This window comes from Trichomycterus rosablanca, chromosome 6 (assembly GCF_030014385.1).
Source record: "Trichomycterus rosablanca isolate fTriRos1 chromosome 6, fTriRos1.hap1, whole genome shotgun sequence".
NCBI classification, from domain to species: Eukaryota; Metazoa; Chordata; class Actinopteri; order Siluriformes; family Trichomycteridae; genus Trichomycterus; species Trichomycterus rosablanca.
In genome coordinates, this window is record NC_085993.1 from 34,141,446 (window position 1) to 34,154,146 (window position 12,701).

The 12,701-nt window shown below is 39.5% G+C and overlaps 1 protein-coding gene across 2 annotated transcripts in view; it reads left to right on the plus strand.

Annotated features, from left to right (window-relative positions):
• The window catches only part of dnah9l (dynein, axonemal, heavy polypeptide 9 like), a 57,064-nt gene extending 44,781 nt beyond the window's left edge, over positions 1 to 12,283 (plus strand). For both annotated transcript variants that reach the window (XM_062997722.1, XM_062997723.1), the window contains 12 exons: positions 1,460 to 1,653; positions 1,775 to 1,923; positions 2,190 to 2,317; positions 2,408 to 2,635; positions 2,719 to 2,910; positions 4,492 to 4,611; positions 7,336 to 7,578; positions 7,922 to 8,104; positions 8,208 to 8,323; positions 10,358 to 10,470; positions 10,587 to 10,727; positions 11,098 to 12,283. In XM_062997722.1, coding sequence (XP_062853792.1) covers positions 1,460 to 1,653; positions 1,775 to 1,923; positions 2,190 to 2,317; positions 2,408 to 2,635; positions 2,719 to 2,910; positions 4,492 to 4,611; positions 7,336 to 7,578; positions 7,922 to 8,104; positions 8,208 to 8,323; positions 10,358 to 10,470; positions 10,587 to 10,727; positions 11,098 to 11,345 — 2,055 coding nt within the window. In that variant the 3' untranslated portion in view covers positions 11,346 to 12,283. The remainder of the gene's footprint in view (positions 1 to 1,459; positions 1,654 to 1,774; positions 1,924 to 2,189; positions 2,318 to 2,407; positions 2,636 to 2,718; positions 2,911 to 4,491; positions 4,612 to 7,335; positions 7,579 to 7,921; positions 8,105 to 8,207; positions 8,324 to 10,357; positions 10,471 to 10,586; positions 10,728 to 11,097) is intronic.
• Positions 12,284 to 12,701: the final 418 nt, after the last annotated feature.

Consider the following 12,701-nt stretch of genomic DNA (forward strand, 5'->3'; position numbering starts at 1 on the left):
GTTTTCTCACACCTTTCAAAAACATAAGGAAGCTGGACAGGCTACTGTTTCATTTTCATTAGCAATAATAAGTGACTGAATGTTTAATTGTGTGGTGCCATCTGGGTCCAGTGTAACCCTGACCAAGCTAAAGCAGTTAGTGATAATAAATAAATGAATAAGTCTTTCAGCATTTGTGCCATGCAAGGACTACCTTTTGATTTTATGTAATTATTTGACATGTAAAATACACAAAGGAACAAACAGTAGTGATGTTTACATGTAAAATAGGTAGATTATGTAAGTAAGGGGAACAAGTGTTGGGACATTTTGTAAATTGCAATAAAAAACAACAGTTGAATTTGTAATTTGGTAATTCTCTTGAGCAGTCTTTGCAAGTAAACATGGGTTGTAGCTCACCACATTGTGCCTAGCTAAATGAGATCATTCTCATTCAGTTTAAAAAGCATGTTTTAAAACAAATAATTTAGGTATTTTCACTATCTACAGTACATAATATTGTGAAAGGATTCATGAAATCCAGAAACATTTTCAGTCTATATATGGCAAGGCTGGAAACCACTGTTAAATGTATGTGATGGCATTTCATGAGAAACTGTCACGCTATGGTGATAAATATAGCCACATACACTTAAGTGTACCTCAGAAAACCATTGTTACTTAAGTTACACAGTCCAGCGCTGTATTTAAAATGCAACCTGAACCTGTTATACAAAGAGCAAGCCATACATCAATTCTATTCAGATATGCTGCCAAGTTCTCTTGGTCTAAGCTCATATCAGATGGACCAAAAGACAGTGGACATGTGCTGTGGTCAGATGAGTTAATGTGACACCAGACTCAGAAGTTTTTGTTGTATTGTGATTACATTTTTGTTCATTCCCATGGGTTCATTCTTTTTGGCAAATTGTTGCCAGTTATTTTAAAAGGTTAAGAGGGTACGTTTGAAGACTTTGCAGTTTTATAATTAGATCCAAGTCTGGAATTTTGATCAGGAGCTATTTATCACATTTTCACCCATTTCACACATTTATTTTTCTGAAATTGACTAGGAACTGGTTAAGAATGAACCCAAAGGTAAATATTCTGGGTAAACTGAAGAAGTCTTCAGTTTGGAACCTAGTACAAGTCACAAGAGATAACTATGTGTGTGTGAACTAAAGCCTGTACAATACTGGGTTGAATGTATTTACACAATTTTAGCTGGATTTATATATTTTGTGCAGAATTTTTATATTTAAATGTACTCCACAACTTTTTTATTAATATATTTCATATTTTCATGGCATATGTGTATATAAGTGCAAGCTTAAGAATGACCTTGGAGACTGCAAATGATTGATACATTACTGGTAAAAGTGTAGCAAGAATGAATGGAAAAAAGGATGGCAGGACTACATGCATGTGCATACATTTGATTCACAAAAGAAGATGTCATTGTTTTGTCCTTGATCCACAGACAATGAGTTTTACTGATGAGTTCCGAGGATTAGACCGGGACATTGAGGGTTCTCCTAAACGCTGGAAGAAGGTGGTGGAGTCTGAGTGTCCTGAGAAAGAGAAGCTCCCTCAGGAGTGGAAGACCAAGAGCTCATTGCAAAAACTCATCCTGATGAGGGCTATCCGGCCCGACCGCATGACCTACGCTCTCAGGTCTGTGTGTGTCTGCACATGCGTTTTCGCAGAAATGTCCATTTAGTAAACATGTCAGATTTTTGGCATATATAAATCTACTAATATTCATAGTGAAATGAAATGGTATGTGTGTGTACAGAAACTTTGTGGAGGAGAAACTGGGTGTGCAGTACACAGAGGGAAGAAAGATGGAATTTGCCAGGTCATTTAAAGAGAGTGGTGCTGCCTCTCCTGTTTTCTTCATACTGTCACCTGGAGTTGACCCACTCAAAGATGTGGAGTCTTTAGGTAAAGCTTCCTACACTCCTCTCTTTTTGAGACACTTTACCTGAAGTCTATCCTACCCTCTTATTTCATTGATTTATTAAAACTATTTGTATATGACTCCTAACATAGGTGTATTCGGTCTGTTTTAATCCATTTCTGAGTGTGTTCAGCCATTGTGATGGGACCTCAAGCTACAATGGGGGTTTTTACAAATTGCCTGTAATAACTACTCTTCTTATTCATTTACCCTGGTCTTATGATCTTTCTCATTCTCTTTATGTTTAAAGGTAAGAAGTTGGGCTTCACTATAGACCTGGGCAAGCTGCATAACGTGTCTCTTGGACAGGGTCAGGAGGCTGTAGCGGAACTAGCAATGCAGAAAGCTTCTAAAGAAGGCCACTGGGTTATACTGCAGGTGTGTATATTTTATCTCTATCTCTCTTATGTGTGTTATGCACATTTATAGATGAATCTGACATATGTGTGTTTCCTTTGGACATTAAAGAACATCCATCTGGTTGCAAAGTGGCTGGGAAGTCTGGAAAAACTGTTGGAAAAATGCTGTGAGAATAGCCACCTTGACTATCGAGTGTTTATGAGTGCAGAGCCATCAGCTACCTCTCAGGAGCATATAATTCCCCAAGGCATTTTGGAAAACGCTATCAAAATCACTAACGAATCTCCGACTGGAATGTTAGCCAACCTGCATGCAGCGCTGGACAACTTTGACCAGGTTAGAAAGGAACAAACAGATGACATACAGATTAGCATGATTGTTAGATAATGTATGTTATGTGCATGTGTCTCTGTGTGTAGGACATTCTGGACCAGTGCTCCAGAGAGCAGGAGTTTAAGACCATCCTGTTCTCGCTGTGTTATTTTCATGCCTGTGTAGCTGAGAGAAGAAAGTTTGGTCCTCAAGGCTGGAACCGAAAATATCCATTTAACACAGGAGACCTGACTATCTCTGTCAATGTTCTTTTTAACTACCTGGAGGCCAACTCACAGGTGTGGTGTGTGTGTGGTTATTATGTACACTTGCATAATTACATTGTATTACATACACCTGTCATATACAGGAAGGGGAAATCACCTTTGGTTTGTGTTTCCAGTGCACATATCCGCCTGTTAATATTTATATTGATTGGGCACACACCCTGGTCTATAAGGGCCCATGACTTACATTGCATTATCAGGACAAAACCAAGCTGTGAAGTCATCGGAACTGTGTGTGGATCTTCAAATTGTTGCTAGGCATAGATCAGGGCAACCCACTTGTCACTCTACAAAAGCTCTAAAAGTTCTGTGCACAGATGGAAGAATCTCTGAAGCACTCCACAAATCAGCCCTTTATGGCAGAGTGGCAAGACAGAAGCCGTTCCGCATTTAAAGGACTGGCAACCTGAGGAAAAAAGATTTTCTTGTCTGATGAGATAAAAAGTAAACTTGTTAGGCAGAAGAGTAAGCATGTCTGGTGAAAAATCAATACAGTGTACCATCACCTGGCTTATACCATCAATACTATAATACACAGTGGTTGCTGTATAATGCTATGGGAATGATTCTAAGCATCAGGTACGTGGAGACTGGTAAGAACTGAGGGAAAAATTAATGTAACAAAATACAGAAACATCCTTGAAGAAAACATCCAACACAGCGCATACAAATTCAATATGAATATGAAATTTTACCCTTCAGCATGACATAAATCTAAGCATACAGATTCTTAAGCGGCCCATCCTAAACTTCATCAAACATCTGTGGAAAGACCTGAAAATGAAAATTCACAGATACTCATCATCCTATCTGACAGAGCTTTAGAAGATCTGCCATGAAGAATGTGATAAAGCACCTGTGTTGAATGTGAAGCCCTGATGTTAAATGAAAGGACCTGGCTTCAGTCAACCCTACTTCTAATTGCAAATACATTTAGTGGATGCTTTTATCCAAAGTGACTTACAGTTATGACCAAATACTTTGCAGACAAATGAGGATTAAGGGCTCAGGGGCTCAACAGTGGTACCTTAAATGTAGTGGAAATTGAAGCAGCAACCTTCTGATAACTAGTGCAGTACCTTAGCTAGTGCGGTGGCTCTGTGCAGGCCACTGCATTTCCTCCATACCCGACCATAAACATTAGTCAAACACACTGTTTATGGACCTCATGGTTTTGTGCACAGGGGCACACTCATGCTGGAACAGGTAAGGGCCTTTCCAAAATTGTTGCCACAAACTTAGAAGAATGTCATTTGTATAAATTATTTTATGCAGCTGTTAGAGTTGGATGTGACGAAACATCTGAACTCAGTAACTGAGGTGTGTCCACATACTTTAGCTGTATATTGTAAGTGTAGTTAAAATGTGGGTGCATCTGCCTGACTGGTGACTGGGTGTACACATATTTGTTTATGAGCAGTACCACAATGAAGCTGGTAAACACGTTAGCCTTATTCCCAAATGTATCTTTATGTGGAAAAATGTTTCAAACCCTGAATTTTTATTGATTGTCTTAGCTTCTCTCAGCAGGTGTTTTGTGGGTGTGAACATACTGTTTTTCACATGTAACCTGTGTGTTGTTTTGGATTTTAGGTGCCGTGGGAGGATCTTCGCTATCTCTTTGGTGAAATCATGTATGGAGGACACATCACTGATGACTGGGACAGAAGACTGTGTAGGACTTACCTAGAAGAGTACATGCAGCCCAACCAGGTACACATACAAGCCGCTTTCCACAGATGCACATTTCTCCTGGTGTTTAATGACTATATTCACCGTCATAACATTAAAACCACCTCCTTGTTTCTACACTCACTGTCCATTTTATCAGCTCCACTTACCATATAGGAGCACTTTGTCTCTGCTTGCTTTGTTAGCCCCCTTTTATTCTGTTCTTCAATGGTCGGGACCCCCACAGGACCACTACAGAGCATGTATTATTTGGGTGGTGGATCATTCTCAGCACTGCAGTAACAATGACATGATGGTGGTGTGTTAGTGTGTGTTGTGCTGGTATGAGTGGATCAGACACAGCAGCGCTGCTGGAGTTTTTAAATACCGTGCCCACTCACTGTCCACTCTATTAGACACTCCTACCTAGTTGGTCCATCTTGTAGATGTAAAGTCAGAGACGATCGCTCATCTATTGCTGCTGTTTGAGTTGGTCATCTTTTAGATCTTCATCAGTGGTCACAGGATGCTGCCCACAGGGCGCTGTTGGCTGGATATTTTTGGTTGGTGGACTATTTTCAGTCCAGCAGTGACAGTGAGGTGTTTAAAAATCCCAGCAGCGCTGCTATGTCTTATCCACTTATACCAGCACAACACACACTAACACACCACCACCATGTCAGTGTCATTGCAGTGCTGAGAATGATCCACCACCTAAATAATACCTGCTCTGTGGTGGTCCTGTGGTGGTCCTGACCATTGAAGAACAGGGTGAAAGCATGAAAGCAAATATTTAGAGAAATAGATGGACTACAGTCAGTAATTGTAGAACTACAAAGTGCTTCTATATGGTAAGTGGAGCTGATAACATGGACAGTGAGTGTAGAAACAAGGAGGTGGTCATAATGTTATGGCTGATCGGTGTATCATTTCTAGCTGTCAGATTATGATCTATTAATCAGTGTATTACTGTATTAAAAGTATTAAAAGTATTCCTGACTATATATACAGTGCCTTGCAAAAGTATTCAGCCCCCTTGAACTTTTCAATTTTTTGCCACATTTCAGGCTTTAAACATAACGATATGAAATTGTAATTTTTTGTGAAGAATCAACAACAAGTGGGACACAATCGTGAAGTGGAACGAAATTTATTGGATATTTTAAACTTTTTTTAGAAATAAAAAACTGAAAAGTGGGGCGTGCAATATTATTCAGCCCCCTTGCGTTAATACTTTGTAGCGCCACCTTTTGCTGCGATTACAGCTGCAAGTCGCTTGGGGTATGTCTCTATCAGTTTTGCACATCGAGAGACAGAAATTTTTGCCCATTCTTCCTTGCAAAACAGCTCGAGCTCAGTGAGGTTGGATGGAGAGCGTTTGTGAACAGCAGTTTTCAGCTCTTTCCACAGATTCTCGATGGGATTCAGGTCTGGACTTTGACTTGGCCATTCTAACACCTGGATACGTTTATTTGTGAACCATTCCATTGTAGATTTTGCTTTATGTTTTGGATCATTGTCTTGTTGGAAGATAAATCTCCGTCCCAGTCTCAGGTCTTTTGCAGACTGCAACAGGTTTTCTTCCAGAATGGTCCTGTATTTGGCTCCATCCATCTTCCCATCAATTTTAACCATCTTCCCTGTCTCTGCTGAAGAAAAGCAGGCCCAAACCATGATGCTGCCACCACCATGTTTGACAGTGGGGATGGTGTGTTCAGGGTGATGAGCTGTGTTGCTTTTACGCCAAACATAACGTTTTGCATTGTGGCCAAAAAGTTCGATTTTGGTTTCATCTGACCAGAGCACCTTCTTCCACATGTTTGGTGTGTCTCCCAGGTGACTTTTTATAGATATCTTTGAGAAATGGCTTTCTTCTTGCCACTCTTCCATAAAGGCCAGATTTGTGCAGTGTACGACTGATTGTTATCCTATGGACAGATTCTCCCACCTCAGCTGTAGATCTCTGCAGTTCATTCAGAGTGATCATGGGCCTCTTGGCTGCATCTCTGATCAGTCTTCTCCTTGTTTGAGCTGAAAGTTTAGAGGGACGGCCGGGTCTTGGTAGATTTGCAGTGGTCTGATACTCCTTCCATTTCAATATGATCGCTTGCACAGTGCTCCTTGAGATGTTTAAAGCTTGGGAAATCTTTTTGTATCCAAATCCGGCTTTAAACTTCTCCCCAACAGTATCTCGGACCTGCCTGGTGTGTTCCTTGGTCTTCATGATGCTCTCTGCGCTTTAAACAGAACTCTGAGACTGTCACAGAGCAGGTGCATTTATACGGAGACTTGATTACACACAGGTGGATTCTATTTATCACCATCAGTCATTTAGGTCAACATTGGATCATTCAGAGATCCTCACTGAACTTCTGGAGTGAGTTTGCTGCACTGAAAGTAAAGGGGCTGAATAATATTGCACGCCCCACTTTTTAGTTTTTTATTTCTAAAAAAAGTTTAAAATATCCAATAAATTTCGTTCTACTTCACGATTGTGTCCCACTTGTTGTTGATTCTTCACAAAAAATTACAATTTCATATCTTTATGTTTGAAGCCTGAAATGTGGCAAAAGGTTGAAAAGTTCAAAGGGGCTGAATACTTTTGCAAGGCACTCTATCAAGTGTAATTTAATATTCAAATAATTAAGCAAGCTGGAGTAAAAAAAATTAAACAAATGAATAAAAGCCATTTAAAGATTGCAAAACAAATTGGACAAAAATGAACCAACAGAACCTTAAAAAACGTTTTTCTATTTCTCTGCTCAGTTTGACAGGAAGTTGGCTCTTGCTCCAGGCTTTGTTGTTCCCTCTAACCTGGATTATGAGGGTTACCACAGCTTTATAGATGAGATGCTTCCTCATGAGAGCCCGGTGCATTATGGTCTTCATCCCAATGCTGAAATCGAGTTTCTGACAGTGACCTCTGATAACCTGTTTCACACTCTGCTTGAGCTGCAGACCAGAGATTCGTCCATGGGAGAGGGAGCATCACAGAGCACTGAGGAGAAGGTCTGGTCAGGGTTTAGTGTGTCATTGCTATTTGTTTTTAATGTCTACTGAGAATTTATGAATTGGCAAACCATTTGACAAAAGTCATAGTATAAAAGTCATGATACTGTTTGTAAGGGACATATCTGCCATGAAATGACTGTTTCTTTTTGTGAATGATTGGAATCTAATCCTTCTTTGTTCAAAAACCCTTATGGCTTTACAGAAATGTCTTCCCTGGTTTTAAACTGGTTTAATTATTTAGTTAGATGCAGTTACAAAATCACTTGAATCACAGGGCTGCCATGATGTCCATGCAAGTTACAGTCTTTTTAAAAGCTGTTTGGGTCTTTTCATATTTCAGGTAAAAACAGTGTTGGATGATATACTAGAAAAACTACCAGAGGAATACAACATGTCTGATCTCACATCTAAAACTGCTGAACGCACACCCTATATCCTGGTCTGCTTTCAGGAGTGTGAGCGCATGAATATGCTTGTCAATGAGATACGACGTTCACTCAAAGAGCTGGATTTGGGATTAAAGGTATGTGGGTGTGAGGTTTACATGGATCTTTAATGTGTTTTGCATAAGCTTTTGTCCCCCTGACCTGATGTGTGTAATATTTTGTGTGTGTGTCTCTCTCTAGGGTGAGTTGGCTATATCTTCTGAGATGGAGCAGCTTCAGACAGCTCTGTTCTTTGATAATGTTCCTGACACCTGGACTAGACTGGCCTACCCCTCTACCTACACTCTTGCTCAATGGTATCGCCTACACACACACACTCACACACACACACTCACACACACACACTCACACACTCACACTCACACACTCACACTCACACTCACACTCACACTCACACTCACACTCACACTCACACTCACACTCACACTCACACTCACACTCACACTCACACACACACACACACACACACACACACATTTACTATTCCTGGCTTTTGGACCCTTACAATTATTAGCAATAATGCTACCTAGATAGATGGGAAAGGCTGCCTTCCAATGTATATTTTATAATTTTGAACACATTTGATTACAGTCACATACAGTATGTATCCATCTCAATACAGCAAACCTTATAAATTGGGCAACATGAGTTCCATGGAGTTTAAAAATGTAAACAGTGGGACCAGGGGTATGTTTACATGAATAGGATAGGGTGGCCAAATTCTGCCATTTATTTTAGGTTATAACCATAACTGCCATGAGACAATGACTAACTGTTAACAACAGAATTATAACAACCAATTAAAACAATAAAGACTCAATTTTATGTCAACAAGGCTTTAGTATGTATTAAATAAAAAAACAACTAAATGCAGCTCACTTAGCAGTATTGTAGAACAGTTCCAAGAAAATAAATATTGTGACCAGATTGAGTTCGGTATTTGGAATGTACAGTATATTACTTAAAGTAAAGATGAAGCAAAATGTCCTACTAATTGTTGGCAATAAAAAAGGCTAAAAGCATGTGTAGGATGTGTACACATGCGTAGGATGAGTAGGATGTAAGTCCACATGTGTAGGATGTAAGTCCACAATGTTCAAGTTATAATATAAATGATTTATGATTGTAGTTTTGTTGTTTTTTTATTGTGCGCTAAGGGTGTGGATGTTTTGCTCATCACTTTTTCATCTTTCTTTTATTGGTCATAATGTGAGTGTTTACAGTGGGTGGCACGGTGGCTTAGTGGGTAGCACTGTCGCCTCACAACAAGAAGGTCCTGGGTTCGATCCCCAGGTGGGGCGGTCCGGGTCCTTTCTGTGCGGAGTTTGCATGTTCTCCCCGTGTCCGCGTGGGTTTCCTCCGGGTGCTCCGGTTTCCTCCCACAGTCCAAAAACATGCAACCAGGCTAATTGGAAACACTGAATTGTCCTATAGATACCTAGCCGCTAGATGCACAAACCAGTGCATTATAGTGCCGGTCCCAAGCCCGGATAAAATAGGGAGGGTTGTGTCAGGAAGGGCATACGGCGTAAAAATTGTGCCAAATCGATGCGCGGATCATGATCCGCCGAGAGCCGACCCCGCAACTCTCGGCGGATCATGGAAAATTGTGCCAAATCGATGCGCGGATCATGATCCGCCGAGAGCCGACCCCGCAACTCTCGGCGGATCATCTCGGCGGATCAAAGGCCAAGGAAAAGAAGAAGAATGTGAGTGTTTACAGTGATGAGTTGTGGCCTAGTGGTTAAGGTACTGGACTAGTAATTGAAAGGTCGCTGGTTCAAGCCCCACCACTGCCAAGTTGCCACTGTTGGGCCCTTGAGCAAGACCATTAACCCTAAATTGCTCAGACAACACATACTGTCACAGAACTGTAAGTCGCTTTGCGAAAAATGTAAATGTAAAACAGAAAAGACATGGTCTTTACAAAACATCTAGTCTGTTGTATCTTGCGAGGAGGATTGCCATACAGTGCATCATGGTGCAATATGTAGGTCTGTACCAGTTGGCTTAGCCTTCACATCTGCTGGCATCAATGAATGTGTGTACTTAACCCAGTAGTCTGGCTATAAAGATTACTTTAAATGGGCAAAGTTACTCAGGTCTTGATGCTGACCTTAAGAAAGGTAGGTAGGTAGGTAGGTAGGTACATCGATAGATACATCGATAGATAGATTTATTTTATACCAAGGGAAATGATTTATTATTGGGAATAAATGAACACATGAAAGTCCAAAACAAAAAGTCAATACTGTTCTACCATTCATTTTGTGCTCTTGCCTTTTTATCTGTCATTGGGTGCTTACTGATGTTCATTAATGATGTGCTAGGTACAATGATGTTTTGCTGCGCTGTAGAGAGCTGGATAGCTGGACTCAGGATCTCTCTCTACCCAATGTAGTCTGGCTCTCAGGACTATTCAACCCACAGTCTTTTCTTACAGGTAACCTAAACAAGTTAAGTATATAAAAATGAATAAAAAAATATTTTTTATTTTACTATTTGAATCTCCTACAATGACACATGAAGACAACTTTACGTAATTCTTCTGTATGGTAGCTGTGATGCAGAGCTTGGCACGTAAGAATGAGTGGCCACTGGATAAGATGACTCTAACAGTGGACGTAACTAAGAAGTTTAAGGAGGAGTTTAACCAGTCGGCAAGAGAGGGAGCGTACATCTATGGTCTCTACATGGAAGGTACATACATAACCATCACAGCAATACAAGCACAAAAATGTAAAAAATTATGTGAACAAAATTAAAAAAAAAAAAAGTTTGAGGTGGAATAAAAGATTACCCTTTATGATTTATATAATTGGACTCTTGTGGTGCACATGCTCTACTAGTACCACTGTGCCATCAACAACATGAGTCTTATGGAGAAGAATAGACTGTATTAATTGGCCTGTAGCTGTAAGTAAGTAAGTAAATAAAGAAGTGTGTAATACCATGTTCAGGGTGCGCTCCTTCTATGTGGCCACTGTTTCCAGGTGTTGTCAGACCCACTGTAGTATGAACGTTAGAAGCACACCTAATAATAAATGAATGTCCTTCCATTGTACCACAGGTGCACGCTGGGATATCCACAATGGTACCATTACAGAGGCAAGGCTGAAGGAGTTAACTCCCTGCATGCCTGTGATTGCGGTACGCGCTGTCCCCAACGATCGCCAGGAGACACGCAACATCTACGAGTGTCCAGTCTACAAGACCAAACTACGAGCTAATACATATGTGTGGACTTTTAATCTTAAAACCAGGGAGAGACCTGCCAAGTGGATACTTGCAGGTGTGGCACTGCTGTTTAGTGTGTGAGGTGGGAAACACTGTGATTCTGAAGAGGGAAAGTGCCTTTCCTAATGTGTGTGTTTTGGTTTTCGTATTTATTATACTAAAAATACTTACTTCTAGACTGTTTGATTGTATTTTTTAGATTACAGATTTCACATATAGAACAGTAGCATGTTTTAATGTCCACAAATTTGAATGTCCAGAAATTTACTACAAATATTAAAGAAAAATATTGAGATTATTATTTATAATATTAAAAATAATTATTTATACAAGGGGTTTCATGCGCCACATAACCCTGTCAACTTAGTGTTATAATTTTTACTCATCTGCAATGATAAATTGCCAGAACCTTTTAGCAGACTATCAGTATGGTGAAGTAGTCCACAGAACACCACTAAATAAGCTTTTGAAACAATTTTTAGATCCAATCATTGAGCACAAATCTGGAAAAGGATACAAGACCTACAGGCACTGAACATACCTTGGAAAGGTGCTATTTAAAAGAGCTCCTGTAACATTAACTGTCACTCTGACCAATTTGCAGAAGTCACTTGTTATGACTAAAGCCCATATTCAAGAATCAACTACATCCAAGCTGCAACACATAAATATATTTTACTGTAATAAATCTCAATAAGTCTCAAGTAGGACACCCCAAGCAAGAAAATCTTTAAACAGTCATTTGCAGAACTCCTAAAGTGCTAGAACATCTTTTGTTTGATGAGACTGAAGTGAAACTCTTCTTATCATTAATTTTGTACTATTCATTCTAAGCTGTATTTAAGGCATAAATCACTATAATAAAACCGCATGTAACACCATTGCTACTGTGAAACAGATGCTTATAATTTGTGATACAATAAAGTGGATTTAGCCTTTATAGCCTTCCTGGGCCAACAGCTGTATTTTATTCACAGACTGTGGATTCATATCTAAATAAAGGGTAGGACACATTTCAATTATTTGTGGTTGTTTATTCTTTTAAATAATATTTTATCAACTCTGTTCATCTTTTCAGTATACAGTGTAATTTACAATACATACAATATACTGTTTATATCCAAGAAAAGGAAATATTCTTATTTGATATAGTGTGCTGCATTGTATAAAATACACCGTCAAACTTAATGAAAAACAATTCAACACTACTAAAATTTAAAATTGATGCTGTACAGTACAGCTAGTTTTGTAGTGCTTGTGCAAAGATTGCAAAATTCTATCGAAATTCACCCTTGCTGTGCCACATGTGTCAAAGAAGAATGGACTAGTCTTAGAATGGTGCCTCTGCTTTGAGATGCTTAATGTATATAAGCTTGGATGTTAAAAGTAAACATACAGTGATACACCACATGAAAATTATTTAAATAATAGTCCATT